Source organism: Rhinatrema bivittatum, chromosome 9, assembly GCF_901001135.1.
Source record: "Rhinatrema bivittatum chromosome 9, aRhiBiv1.1, whole genome shotgun sequence".
Taxonomy (NCBI): Eukaryota; Metazoa; Chordata; class Amphibia; order Gymnophiona; family Rhinatrematidae; genus Rhinatrema; species Rhinatrema bivittatum.
In genome coordinates, this window is record NC_042623.1 from 125,922,185 (window position 1) to 125,936,578 (window position 14,394).

Consider the following 14,394-nt stretch of genomic DNA (forward strand, 5'->3'; position numbering starts at 1 on the left):
CAAGCCATTCAACCACTGTTGTCTCCAGTTCAAATAACCCACCAACTATGTTATTCTCTCCTCTGGTGGGCGAACAAGAACAACTTGCACAAAGGCCTACCTTTCCAACAACCGGTTCCGCAAGTAACTTTAACTACAGCTGCATCCACCTTAGGTTGGGGAGCTCACACAGACAATCTCCAAACTCAAGGTACTTGGACAAAACTCAAAGCAACCTTTCAAATCAATTTCCTGGAGCTTCGAGCTATATGTTATACTCTACATGCGTTCAAGGACTGCCTTTCACACAAGACTGTTCTGATACAAACGGACAACACAGTTGCCATGTGGTACCTGAACAAACAGGGAGGTACGGGCTCGTATCTCCTTTGTCAAGAAGTCACACAGATTTGGGACTGGCCCTAACACATTCCATGTTTCTCTGGGCTACTTATCTGGCAGGCATTCACAACGTAGTGGCAGACCGTCTCAGTCGGCAATTCCAACCTCACGAGTGGTCCCTGGATCCCTTAGTAGCAACCAGGATATTTCAACTTTGGGGTCAACCAGTGAAAGACCTCTTTGCATCCGAACTGAATCACAAAGTGGACAACTTTTGCTCCCTGCACAAACAGAGAAATCAATTGGCCAGGGCCGCCTTTGCTCGCCCCTGGAACTCAGGTCTTCTATACGCGTATCCCCCCGATACCACTAATAACCAAAACTCTAGTAAAGCTATAACAGGACAAGGGGTCCATGATACTCATAGCCCTGTATTGGCCTTGACAAATGTGGTTCCCCATGCTTCTGGACCTCTTAATCAGGGAACCGATTCGCCTGGGTACAGCTCCCACTCTCATAACTCATGGTTAATATCTCATAACTTATCTAATTCATAACTTTTCAGTTATGCAATTTCACTCCTAAGGCCATTACATAGATCGTTCTCATACTGGTTTGCTTCTGAAAGTCTAATTGATCATTTCACAGGCTCGTCCACCTCATTTTCATAGCTCAAGCACTGATTTATTCTGTTTATAAAAGTTTATGTCAAATGTATTAAATAGTTAATGGATAAGCTACTGTTAATTGTACGAAGTTGTTGTATATGTAAACCGGAGTGAAGGCAGCTAGCTATAATTCGGTATAAAAAAACCTCATAAATAAATATATAAATAACTCAGGATCAGGGCAGATTGCACCATCCCAACCTTCAATCCCTATTTCTAATGGCCTGGATGTTGAAAGTTTAATCTTACAACCACTCAGGTAAGAGAAAGGGCATTATCTTTAGCAGGACCCACACTCTGGAACACAATGCCTTTAGAGACCAGATTACAGAGAGACCCTAAAACATTCAAGAGAAGTCTAAAGACATGGCTTTTTAAACAAGCCTTTTATAAAGAGACCAGAGAATAGAAAATATACTGGAATAAACAGAAGAGCACCGGCACACAGCACTATTCTCAAAAATGTGCTTTACAATATTTTAACAAATTTAGCACACAATGAACGTAATAATAAAACACAGGAAATGAGATTTTTTACCTGTAAAAGTACCTTCCAGGTTTAAATGTCCTTGATATATCCGAGCAGAGATGACACGTACTTGCCACATCACTGAAATTACTTAACCACTAGCTAATAGGTGTATTTACACTGAGAGTTTCTTTCTCATATAAACAGAGATCTTCTATATACAGCCCCTGAGGCAGCGGCTATTGAGCTGCGAAATTCGGCCTGAGTCGGGCAATTTTATGAATACGTCTCTGCATGAATAAAATTTGGAAAAAGATTGAGGCATCTATTTTGTTTTGTTTACCTTCCAGGTTTACCTGGCCAGAACCTACAACACTAAACATTTATGCGTATTTTGATGATTTAACGTAACCGAAACTTAATGGCACCTGTTAGAATGTACTATAGTACGCTTACTCCAACATTTGTATGTTTTTCTCTCTTTTTCTTTAAAAGAGAGTAGAAGAGCTCTGGGCTAGCACTAAATGACATCTATTCTTTCTCATTTTTTTTGGTGGGCAGTGTTCTCCTGCTTCTTTGGGATTTTAGCTCAATTACTAGTTATTGTATCTGAAGCCTTCAGTCACAACTTCCCTGAGGTTGTCCTCATTTTTCAACCTGCGCATCTGTTTAGCCCAGTAATTTCAGGAGTCCTCATTTAGAGGCCAGAGACCACAAGTTTCTCCGGAACCTGGCCATAAGGTGTACCAGTATTTTTTAAAAGCTCTGGTTTGTGCTCACCAGCTGTCAATTAAATTCAGATACTTTATGTGACAATTTTCCATAGGGGAGTCTAAAAGAAATCTCAAGTCTCCTTTAACATTAAGTATTGATTATGAATATTTCTTCAACACTAGACAGTGAAGCCTATGTAATAAAGTACTGTAGGCTTTGCATACTGCCTTACTTAGGCTTAAGCATTTATTTTTTGTGTGTTAAAATTATTTTCCCATGTCATAAAGGCTTTAAGATACAAGCAAATGCATGGAAATGACCTGCATATGGAATTACTTTCAATGCAGGAAAGAGAACAAACATTAGCTCACTTTTTTTTTATACTTCACCCAATGAGGTGGGGTAAGTTTTAACTTTCCTTTACTTCAATGGTAAGTAAATGGAAGTACAAAAAAAAATAAATCAGCCACTCATAGCAATGGGTTCCCCAAACTAGGGACCTCTGAATACAGAATCTTCAGTTTGGGGACCCTGAGGCTCAGGACAATAAATTCAGGGCCTCTATACCTGGGAGGCACAAGTCTAAGGCCTTTGCAGTCTCTAACCCACCCCACTATGTCCCCCCCCCTCCCCCCACTAAGAAAACTCATTCTCTAGCCTCCCCCTCAATTATCACCACTATTACCTTCACTAAGTCCCCTCCCATTATGGTCCTCTTACTACTCCACTAAGCCTATCCATACTACTAACCAACCTCGCCATTACATTTCAAGATCTCTCTATGCTTACCTGTCCTGACTCCTTGCTTTCCTGTCAGCTGTTTTGAAAATGGAGCCCTTTCAGCTGACTGCAACTTGCACCAGTGTAATTTTTAAAATGGCTTGCAGGGGTATTCAAGATGGCTGCCCAACAGAGATGTGGTGCTGTGGAGCTTGTCAATAATTCTTCATTTTCCATTTCATTATGCCTCATACTAAATGGAAGGCTAAGGTTATGGAGATGTTTCCAGTTATTCCCGAGTCTGACCCCCTCCAATTGAAAAGTGAGGGATTCCTCACTCCAGTGTTCATGCCGGCACCAGATGCGGATTCCTTAGCGACTGTAGCCACAGAGTGAGCGGCCCTATCGCTGGTGTGCTGACTATTGCTCCTCTCCCTTCCTGGACATTTTCTACAGGGGACTCCTTACCACCGTCTGTTGCTACTGCGGCTTTCTCAGCTGGTAAGCTGGAAGATCCTTTGGTGTTAGCAGGTCAGTCTCAAGTTTCTGCAGGTGGAGATGGTCCCGCAGTTAGACTCCGGAAGCTAACCTCAATGCTGGAGCAGAGTGGAGAAGAACTTGGAGAGGCTTTTCTCCCGCAAAACACCAAAGATATGGAGAATGTTTTTTGTTTTGTCCTACATTGGAGAAACCTGTGGTTATTTTAGATTTATCTGGTCAGCGTTGATGGTCTTGGAAAAATCAATTTCTTCATTAGTCAATGTAACTTCTAGTTCATTTTCCTGTATTCAATTTTCTGAGATTTTATTGACCTCACACTGGAAAATTTGAAGAGGTAGAAAAGCAAGTAGTTTCAGTTCAACGGGTTCAAGGGTCTTTGGTTCAATCTGTAATGTTTCAGCCAAAGAAACTGGAAAATATTGAGAACTCTCTTCGCTATTTAAATCTTAGGATTCTGAATTTTCCTGTTATTGATTTAATTTCCCTTATGGATCTATTTAAGAAATACATCTCAGAGGTTCTCAAGATACCTACTCCTTCTGTTGCTAAAGCTTATTCTATAAAGCATCAAGCAAATAGTAACCCTGATGGTCAAGATCAAGATCCAAATTTGAATTTAGAAACATAGAAACCTAGAAATGACGGCAGAAGACAACCAATCGGTCCATCCAGTCTGCCCAGCAAGCTTCACACTTCTTTTTTCTCATACTTATCTGTTTCTCTTGGCTCTTAGTAACCTGCTTATCTGTTTCTCTTGGCTCTTAGTAACCTGCCGTTGAAGCAGAGAGCAATGCTGGATATGCGTGAAGTATTAGTTTTTCTTCTCCCCTGTCGTTGAAGCAGGGAGCTATGCTGGATATGCATTGAAAGTGAAGTATGCCTTGAAAGTCACATTAACTATCATCAAATATTGAAAAGCCTAATAATTGGTAATTGAATAAGCCTAATAATTGGTAATACCTATAGCCCATGAACCCATCCCTGTTTTTTTGTTTTTTTTTCTTTTCTGGAAACTTCAGTGGATATTTTAGTATCTAGACTGCGGAAGTTTGCTTGTTTCTTTTGTTTTCTCTCAGGACCACGACTTTGTTCTTAGAATGTTTTTCCATTATAGATCAGCTATTTTTTTATGGTCAGCAAATCTAGATATATCCAGATATTACCCATGCAACCCAGGGTCGGAGCTGAATTAAGTTGCGCATGCCTGCCGGCTGCCAGCACGCAAGTCATCAGGACATCGTACAATGGCGCTGTCCCGGCCTGCCCCCCACATCCAGACCCTGCCCCCCGGCCCACCCCTTTGAAGAGGCCCGGCACTTGTGCGCGTATGGGGTTTACACGCTTGGCCAGGCCCCTTTGAAAATTTGCGGCCCAGCCACAAGCGTAAACCCCAGGATTTACGCTCACAGGCCTTTTAAAATCCACCCCTTAGTGTGTATGTGTGCATGAACATCTCAAGTCCCAAATCCAAAGGTCTCTGGTCCCTTTGATCCTGGGTCAGAGGGTCTTTTGCTCAGGGTCGCAAGTGATAGAGCCTTGACTCAGGGGTCCCAGACCGGATGGGATCAGAGAGTCTCCAGTTTTTATTTTTAATTCAACTTAACTTCCACCTCTAACCACTGAAATTAAAACAGAAGTAAAATTTACTTTACTTTTGTTTTTGTGTACATTTCTTTACTTTAAATTTAGTGCATAATTTAACTATTGTGCACACTGCATCTCATTACCTTATTATATTGGAAGTAAGGTAAAAATTTACCGTGGTATAAAAAAATCAGCAATAAAAAATTAACTGATTTTTGCTGCAATCTTTTTAATTTATAAAACAATTAACTGTTTAGTACTTCGCTGTTTTAATACCATACTAAAAATCTAATGACCCTACTCCTGTGTTATGCTCTTCTTCTCGTAGCTTTCTAGAAATTCCAACAGTTAGCCTTAAAGATTAGCTAAATCACAAGAATGCTTATTTGGCATTGCTGGCTCTATGTTGTAGAACGCCCTCCCAGAGAAGCTGAAAACTAATATGGTTCAGGAAGCTACTTTAAAGCACATCTATTTACACTTGCATTTAATGAATGATATTGGACCTTCATTTCAATTCTTAATGGTCTAAGACTGATGTTTCCTTATTTTGTTAATGTGGTTTTGACCATTTGGCTGAGATACTCTAATCTGTCTACAAGCTAGTAACATTTTACTATAAGCTATGAATTTTAATACTTGTTAGTGGCAGTGAATTTGAGTATGGGTTTTTAGTTATGGATTTTTAAAGACATACACGCCGATACAGTAAAAGTCCATGGGCGTGATTTAGTATGCAAATTAGGCCCGGCGGTAAAAACAGGTTAAAGGAGGCGCTAGGGACACTAGCGCGGCCCTAGCGCTTCCTTTTAGACTGGAGCGGCGGCTGTCAGCAGGTTTGACAGCCGACGCTCAATTTTGCCGGTGTCGGTTCTTGAGCCCGCTGACAGCCACTGGTTCGGAAACCGGATGCTGGCAAAATTGAGCATCCGATTTTCGACTCGTGAGCCGTGTGCCGACTTCAAATTTTTAAAATTTTTTTTTAACTTTTGGTAACTTTCGGGACCTCCGACTTAATATCGCCATGATATTAAGTCGGAGGGTGCACAGAAAAGCAGTTTTTACTGCTTTTCTGTGCACTTTCCCGGTGCCCGAAGAAATTAGCGCCTCCCTTTGGTTAGGCGCTAATTTCTGAGAGTAAAATGTGCGGCTTGGCTGCACATTTTACTTTCTGAATCGTGCGGGAATACCTAATAGGAGCATCAACATGCATTTGCATGTTGCGGGCACTATTAGGTTCGGGGGGGGGGGGGGGGGGGGTTGGACGCGCATTTTCGGCCTCTTACTGAATAAGGGGTAATGCTAGTGCGTTGAAAATGCGCGTCCAATCGAGGGTTAACAGTGCGCTCCGTCTAAATAAATTACATCAACCCTACTGATTCCAACCTGAGGAATTGACAGATCTCCATTAACTATGGTTGTTGTGGTTTAATTAAACCTCTTCAGATGCTGCAAAATGCTGCAGCCAGGATCCTCACAAACTCTCGCCGTATGGACCACATCACTCCGATTCTAAAAATACTTCACTGGCTACCCATCCGCTACAGAATTCTCTTCAAGACACTGACCATCATTCACAAAACCATATTTCAGCAATCCTCTCTCCAACTCACCATACCCCTCAAACCACACTCCTCAGCAAGACCAACCAGATCTGCATACAGAGACTCACTACAGGTTCCTCCAAACAAATCCACTATTCACGCCGCCATTGAAAAACGAGCGCTATCCAAGGCCGGTCCGCATCACTGGAACTCTCTCCCACCAGACCTCCGCCAGGAACATTGTCCTATCACATTCAGAAAAAAATTAAAAACATGGCTGTTCGCTCAAGCATATCCTTGAAGAAGCCTTATGGTAACCCACACGGACCAACACCCCATGATTGCGTCCCCTTTCTGCCGCACAAAGGAACTGTTTTCTGCTAACTGTGCTCCTATATAACTTGCCTAATCAACTCTACTATGTAAAATTGTATATAATTTTTTACCATGTAAGCAATAGCTCTCTGCTTACATGCACTGCTCTCCAGTTAGAAATCGTTAATCTATCCCTTTTTTTCTAACAGCCGTGTTCCACTTTCCCTGTTGTAATGTAACTTTCACTTTCAGTGTTAACTGGTTTACCCACTAGTTTATTGTAAACCGGTACAATAAGACCTGGTCTTGAGCATCGGTATATTAAAAGAATTTAAATAAATAAATAAATAAATAAATAAATACTTAAATAAAATTTCAAGGCAGGTTGATGTATAATAAAGAATTGAAATCACACTGAGCCATCTAACCCCTGGACCCTCTTACCATGAGGTTTGGTTGACTGTTCTGGGTAGAGATGGACAGTTCAATAGCAGAAACTTTAACTTGTTCCCATGGTTCTGAGGTCACTTCCCATGATATATCTATAAATACAAATGATATAGTAACAGAGAATGATCACTGTAAAAATTATACACGGGCAAAATTGCTGAGAATTTAGAAATTGTGGCAACTGGAGTATTCCCATTCCAGTTAATAAAAAGCTTGATGCTAGAAAACCAGACACAGTGGTAAAAGAGAAAATTACAAGAATAGAAATGACAGTACCAAGTGATTATTCTGTAGTAGGTATGGAGAGAAAAGACCATGAAGTGCTGAAAGATGCAATCAGAGACTAAGAACTGTGTATTGAGTGCCAAAGGCTTGATTACAAAGACCTCCAAGCATACTTTGATATGTTACTGGGCAGAGTAAGTTTGCTTAATTGTAAACAGGATTTTTTGTAGAAAGCAGGTTGAATCAGCCATAATGCATGGATGATGACATCCAATGGCACCAATACAGACCCAGCTCTCAGAGCTCAGTAAAGGTTTTACTGGAATGTGCAGGAGTTTCCACACATGCACACTGCGTCATGAGTCCCTCAGACTATTCCAGATCTTAATCTTTAGCGAAGTAATTGACTTTCCAAGGAGGCAGATGGGAACTAAATATGGCTGATGCATCATGCTGTCTACAAAGAACCCTGTTTACAGGTAAGCAAACTTACTTTCTCAGTCAACGACGAAGCATGAATCAGTCAATTCACATAGAGAGTCCCAAGCTGAGGGTTGCATTGTGAAGCAACTACTGAACAGACAACCTGGCCCTATCAGGTGGAGAGGGGACTACTGGGTGAACAGGCTGTGCAGAACTGCTTATCAAAAATTACTGCATCTTTAGGACATGTGGCTAGACAGTAGTGGGACATAAATGTATGAAGAAATGACCAAAAAGCAACCTTACATATGTCTTTGATGGAAGTGGCCCCGAGATGAGCCTCTGAAGTCAGCATAGCTCTCATTTGATAAGTCTTGACAGAATCTTAAATCTGCAAACCAACCAGCACATAACAGTGTACGTACCATTAGCCAATTAGTCAGAGTTTGTTCGGCAACTTTCTCCCCAGTATATTGGGATCAAAGGACACAAACAGTTGAGAAGATTGAGAGTGAGCTTATGTTCTTTTTAGGTAGTATACCAGGACACTCTTGAAGTCCAGCAAGTGAAGAGTCCTTTTTCTCTTTTGTGCACATGCAGTCTTAGAAAGTAGGTAACACAATAGCTTGATTGATATGGAAAGTGGATACCACTTTTGAAATTTTTGGCAAGTATGCAGAACCACCCTGTTGTGAAAATACTGCAGATTAGGAACCAGAGTCTGCAATTCACTTACTCTTCGAGCTGAAGTAATAGCTACAGGAAACAACAGTTTCCAGGCAAGATACATCAAGGTCTGTATTCAGTAACTAGCTGGCTAGGAAAGTTAGCCAGATAAACTTAACTGGATATCTTAGCCGGGATATTCAGCCATTGAATACACCATCTCTTAAAGATAGCTGGATAAGATTATCTGGCTAACTTTAGGAATGTTCTTCAGCTGCCCTAAAGTTATCCAGTTGTGTTATCCAGACAATACTGAAAATCAGCTTTTATCTTGCTAACTTGGCTGGATACCTGGCTCTGGAACACCTCCATTCCACTCCTGAGCCAGCTAGATAACTTTTTAGCTGGATAACACATTATACAGCTATCTTGGGGCTGGTCAGCATGCTTGAATCCAAACTTAGCTGGACAAATGGTGCTGAACATCAGTCTCTTTAAGTCCACTGACTCAAGAGGTTCAAAGGGAGGTTTCTCATGAGTTAAGCAAGTACTATATTGAGGTCCCAAGGTACTGGAGATTTACTGACTAGAGGCTTAGAGTGCCATAAACCTTTCATGAACTTTGATACTAATGGGTAAAGAATGATTGGAACTCCTTTCACCTGCTGGTTATATGCCACAATTGCACTGAGATTAACTTTAACTGAGGAAATGCCAGAGGACAAGAGGAAGAACCTCCACAGGAAAAAGGATCCAGCTAGCTGGTCCTGAACTGCATCGAAAACCTCTTTCACATGAAACCATAGGATCTTCTGCTTGAAGGATTTCTGTCTGAAATTAGGATATCCTCCACTTTCAGTGAAGGAAAGTGATGGCAGGTTTAGATGGCGAAGTTTGCCATTCTCTTGTGTGATATGCGTTGGAGACATTCCCAATGGAATTGAGACTGAACCAATAGATGGACTTGTTGTGGCAAAGGCCAGAGTTATAAAGATCAACTTTGCCTTGTCCTGAAGGACCTTCTAGACAGCCATGGCAATGAGAGAAACTGGCAGGTATGCATAAAAGCATGAGTTGCTGATCTGGAGCAGAACTTCTTGACCTTTCTTTTGTACTCTGAGGTGAACAGATTGATTGATGGTGTTCCCCAATAAATGAGCAAGCTGTCCACAACACTTTGATCTAAGGATCACTTGAGTGATGAAAGTGCTCTACTGAGACAGTCCACCAAAATATTATGGATTCCTGTTAGCTACGCTTCTTGGAGATAGGCATTTTGATAATGTGCCTATGACCAGATTTGGAAGGCTTCCTCACAAAAGGTGTACAAGCCAACACCTCTTTGCTTGTTTACATAGAACATGGCTATCTGGTTGTCTGCCTAAATTAAGATTCTTTTTCCAGAGAGTAGGTGAGAGAAAGCTGTTAGAGCAGGACTTCACAAATGTTTAGTCAATATGACCTCATTATAGTACTTGAAAATTCACATGACCCCCAGAGAACAAGCAAAACAAATTAGCAGGGTCTTGTTTCTTCCTGATATTGATGGAGTGTCTTAGTCTAATTATCCAAAAACCAAGAATAATAGAGATCCTCCGGAGGAGAGATATTCTGAGGTAAATCCAGTATGGGATCTGAAGGAATTCTTGTGGAATCTTCCTCCACCTCTGACCACATGGGTAGGCTGAGCTAGGACACGACAATGATGAGGGCAACAGAAAAAGGGATTTCCATTGGTCTGAGGGAGAAATGTCTGGCAAAAACTCAGAATGAACTGATCCCGCTTCTTCCTCTTCCAACTCATAAAGGGACTCCCCTGGACAAGGTAAATCACCACTTCAGGATGGGAACTTACTCCAACATCAGAAGCCCATGATGAGAGACATGCATCTCTGAAGGATGTTGAATAGCCCCACTATGTGGAAAATTTTCCTCCACCTTGACAGAGAAGTTCCAACCTCCCTCTCTGTTCTTCAGGGTTTAAGAAGGAAAAAGCATTTATCACCAGCTCCGATAGCTGGACTCCCACTGATAAGGCTGCAAGAAGAAATACAGAAAAAAAGATCTTGTTAATTTTTATTTCTATTTCTGGTTGGAAAGGGGCCTTTTTTAAGGATTGTTTTTCTAAGAACAGACCGCATTCCAATTAAGACACCTGTGTCCTTGAAAAAGCCCTGAACGCTTTGTTTCTTATCTCTGCTTGGTTAGAAAAAAAACAGAGCCCTCCCTGCCTGTCTCTGCCTGCAGGAAGAAAAGTCAGGCAAAACTTTAATTAGCTTAGAAGCCTCCTCAGTTTCAGATCCTTGCTGAAGCAGGAAAAGCAATTTTAATGAACTTTTGAAACTTTCTAGCTTCAGACTCCTCTGCTTTGAAAGGGGGGCAAATTAGTTAACTTTTGAAAGAGAAGGAACAGACCAGCCGCAATCTGTGTTTTTTTTTTTTCTGTTATTTAAACGATGGCTAACAAAGAGATGGCAGACAGGACTTTGGCCACTTGCACGAGAGAGAGAGAGAGACAAAAGAACAGAGCTTTTTAGCTTCATTGAAAGTGGGTGAGCATATACATTTCCAGCATTTGAGCACCCCTTCAAAAAAATGAAGCAGGGGTTTAATAAACATGTGGATAAAGGTGAACCGGTAGATGTAGTGTATTTGGATTTTCAGAAGGCATTTGACAAAGTCCCTCATGAGAAGCTTCTATGAAAACTAAAAAGTCATGGGATAGGAGGCGATGTCCTTTCGTGGATTACAAACTGGTTAAAAGACAGGAAACAGAGAGTAGGATTAAATGGTCAATATTCTCAGTGGAAAAGGGTAAACAGTGGAGTGCCTCAGGGATCTGTACTTGGACCGGTGCTTTTCAATATATATATCAATGATCTGGAAAGGAATACGACGAGTGTCGTTATCAAATTTGCAGATGATACAAAATTATTCAGAGTAGTTAAATCACAAGCAGACTGTGATACATTACAGGACGACCTTGCAAGACTGGAAGATTGGGCATCCAAATGGCAGATGAAATTTAATGTGGACATGTGCAAGGTGTTGCATATAGGGAAAAATAACCCTTGCTGTAGCTACACGATGTTAGGTTCCATATTAGGAGCTACCACCCAAGAAAGAGATCTAGGCGTCATAGTAGATAATACATTGAAATCGTCGGCTCAGTGTGCTGCAGCAGTCAAAAAAGCAAATAGAATGTTAGGAATTATTAGGAAGGGAATGGTTAATAAAACGGAAAATGTCATAATGCCTCTATATCGCTCCATGGTGAGACTGCACCTTGAATACTGTGTACAATTCTGGTCGCCGTATCTCAAAAAAGATATAGTTGCAATGGAGAAGGTACAGAGAAGGGCAACCAAAATGATAAAGGGGATGGAACAGCTCCCCTATGAGGAAAGGCTGAAGAGGTTAGGGCTGTTCAGCTTGGAGAAAAGCAAAGTAAAAAAAAAAAAAAATCTAAAGTAAAAAAATGCTAAAAAAAAAAAAAAAAAAGAATCAGTGCGAGCCACGTGGGGGGGGAGTCACCCCAGAGCCTTACCAGCAGCTGACTTCTTTCTTCACTGTGTTAAAACATTTTTTTTTTTTTTTTTTTAAACTTTAACAAAAAGTAACAAAAACCTGAGAGGGAAGTTTTTCTCCTGTAGCTGAGAGGAGCTGTCCAGCTCAAATCAGTTCCTGAATGAAAAGGAGATGAAAAACCATGAAAAACCAAAAAGAAGGGATGAAAGCCGCATGGCCGGCCTCGTGAAGGGAGGGATCTGGACCACCAGATGTACACCCCACAGAACTGGACCTCAACTGGTCCACCTCGACCGAACAGGGAATGTTTCCCACAGAACCAGTCCCCTGGGAGGAAGGCTCACCCGAAAAAATTCTAAATAAAAAGAGCAAGGGTAAAGAAAGACTGCAGGTTTATGCACCAGCCATCTGCTGGAGACAGAGAAATACTGAGCTACTGCAGGTGGCACCAGGACTTTTAAGCAGTGTCAGCGAGGCTTTTCTCTGTCTCCATCTGCTGGCAGGGATGAATAAACCCAGCAGTCTGGACTGATCTGGGTACGTACAGGGAACTTAACAATTTCCATAAACACACCCCTTATTGGATAATGCATTATCCATGTATTTTTGATGAATGTAGGCCTAAGTGCACTGCTTTGTCTTTGTGATTCTCAATGAGCAGATCTTACACTTACAGGACTGTTTATGGGGAATTATTTCATAGATCCAAAAAGTTGTTTCATTACGTATATATTACAATAATAGCATAACTTAAGTAAATTGTGTAACCTTGACTAGGTTGTTTATTCACTGTCTGACTGTCAATACATGGTAGCCTCTGAGCTCATGGGGCATTATCTCTCTAAAGAGTTTGTCATGCATTGATCGACTCAACATATATTAAACAGTTGTAGCACTGAAGTCTCACCTTTCAAGAGAAGAATGCATTAGGGAGAATGAGTAAGCTAGTTTGACAGAGACTATGTTAATTTTATGGAAGAACTGATTCTTACCTTCTTTAGGTGATGCCCAGTAATTGATAAGCCTCCTGTAAATACGAATGTACAATGGAGGCCTTGAGGGTATCTTTACAGGCTCCTCTGGGGGCCTCTCTGTGGGGCCCAGATACATTATCAAAGCTTGATGCTTCTGAGGCCATTCCTACATGGAACACAAATCAAATCAATATAATATTTATTTCACATATTACTGCTGTTCAGCTCTGCTATGTTGTACTAGCTATTTTAACCACCTCTATGGCATTTCCTCAATTCTTCCATCTTCCTATGAAAAACTGCAACAGACTTTCCCTTTTATATTTTGTAATACTGGGCCCCTTCACAGCATTAATATTCCATAATCCTCAACTGTAGCACCTCCTCCTATTCTAGTACTGAGACTTCACATACAGCTCTGCCAATGCACATCAGTCTTGAACTGTAATACTTCATAATAAGAACACTAGTAGTATGACAACTTAAGAAATGACATGCTGGATCAGACCAACATTCATCGAGCCAAGCATCCTGTCTCCAAATGTGTCCATTCCATGTTGCAAGTACCTACTACGTCCTATAAAATAGATCTATTTCTTGTTTCTCTTTCCCAGGGATAGCAAGAGCCTTCTTAAGTCTACCTGGCAAATAATGTAAGAGCATAACAACATAAGAAATTGCCATGCTGGGTCAGACCAAGGGTCCAGGAAGCCCAGCATCCTGTTTCCAACAGAGGCCAAACCAGGCCACAAGAACCTGGCAATTACCCAAACACTAAGAAGATCCCATGCTACTGATGCAATTAATAGCAGTGGCTATTCCCTAAGTAAACTTGATTAATAGCAGTTAATGGACTTCTCCTCCAAGAACTTATCCAAACCTTTTTTGAACCCAGCTACACTAACCACATCCTCTGGCAACAAATTCCAGAGCTTTATTGTGCATTGAGTGAAAAATAATTTTCTCCGATTAGTCTTAAATGTGCTACTTGCTAACTTCATGGAATGCCCCCTAGTCCTTCTATTATCTGAAAGTGTACATAACTGATTCATATCTACTTGTTCAAGACATCTCATGATCTTAAAGACCTCTATCATATCCTCCCTTCAGCCATCTCTTCTCCAAGCTGAACAGCCCTAACCTTTTCAGCCTTTCCTCATAGGGGAGCTGTTCCATCCCCTTTATCATTTTGGTTGCCCTTCTCTGTACCTTCTCCATCACAACTATATCTTTTTTGAGATAAATCACCACAGTGCTATTTAGCCGGATATTTGTCTCCACTTAGCTGGATA

At 41.2% G+C, this 14,394-nt stretch overlaps 2 protein-coding genes across 4 annotated transcripts in view; one reads left to right on the forward strand and one right to left on the reverse strand.

The window, feature by feature from the left end:
- DENND11 (DENN domain containing 11) overlaps nucleotides 1-14,394 on the forward strand; it is a 177,780-nt gene that overhangs the window by 160,716 nt on the left and 2,670 nt on the right. The gene's annotated exons all lie outside the window — the stretch shown is intronic.
- Nucleotides 1-14,394, reverse strand: part of AGK (acylglycerol kinase) — a 170,998-nt gene that overhangs the window by 20,919 nt on the left and 135,685 nt on the right. For both annotated transcript variants that reach the window (XM_029616146.1, XM_029616145.1), the window contains exons 12-13: nucleotides 13,121-13,268; nucleotides 7,281-7,378 (exon numbers count right to left, since the gene is read on the reverse strand). In XM_029616146.1, the coding sequence (XP_029472006.1) occupies nucleotides 7,281-7,378; nucleotides 13,121-13,268 (246 nt within the window). The remainder of the gene's footprint in view (nucleotides 1-7,280; nucleotides 7,379-13,120; nucleotides 13,269-14,394) is intronic.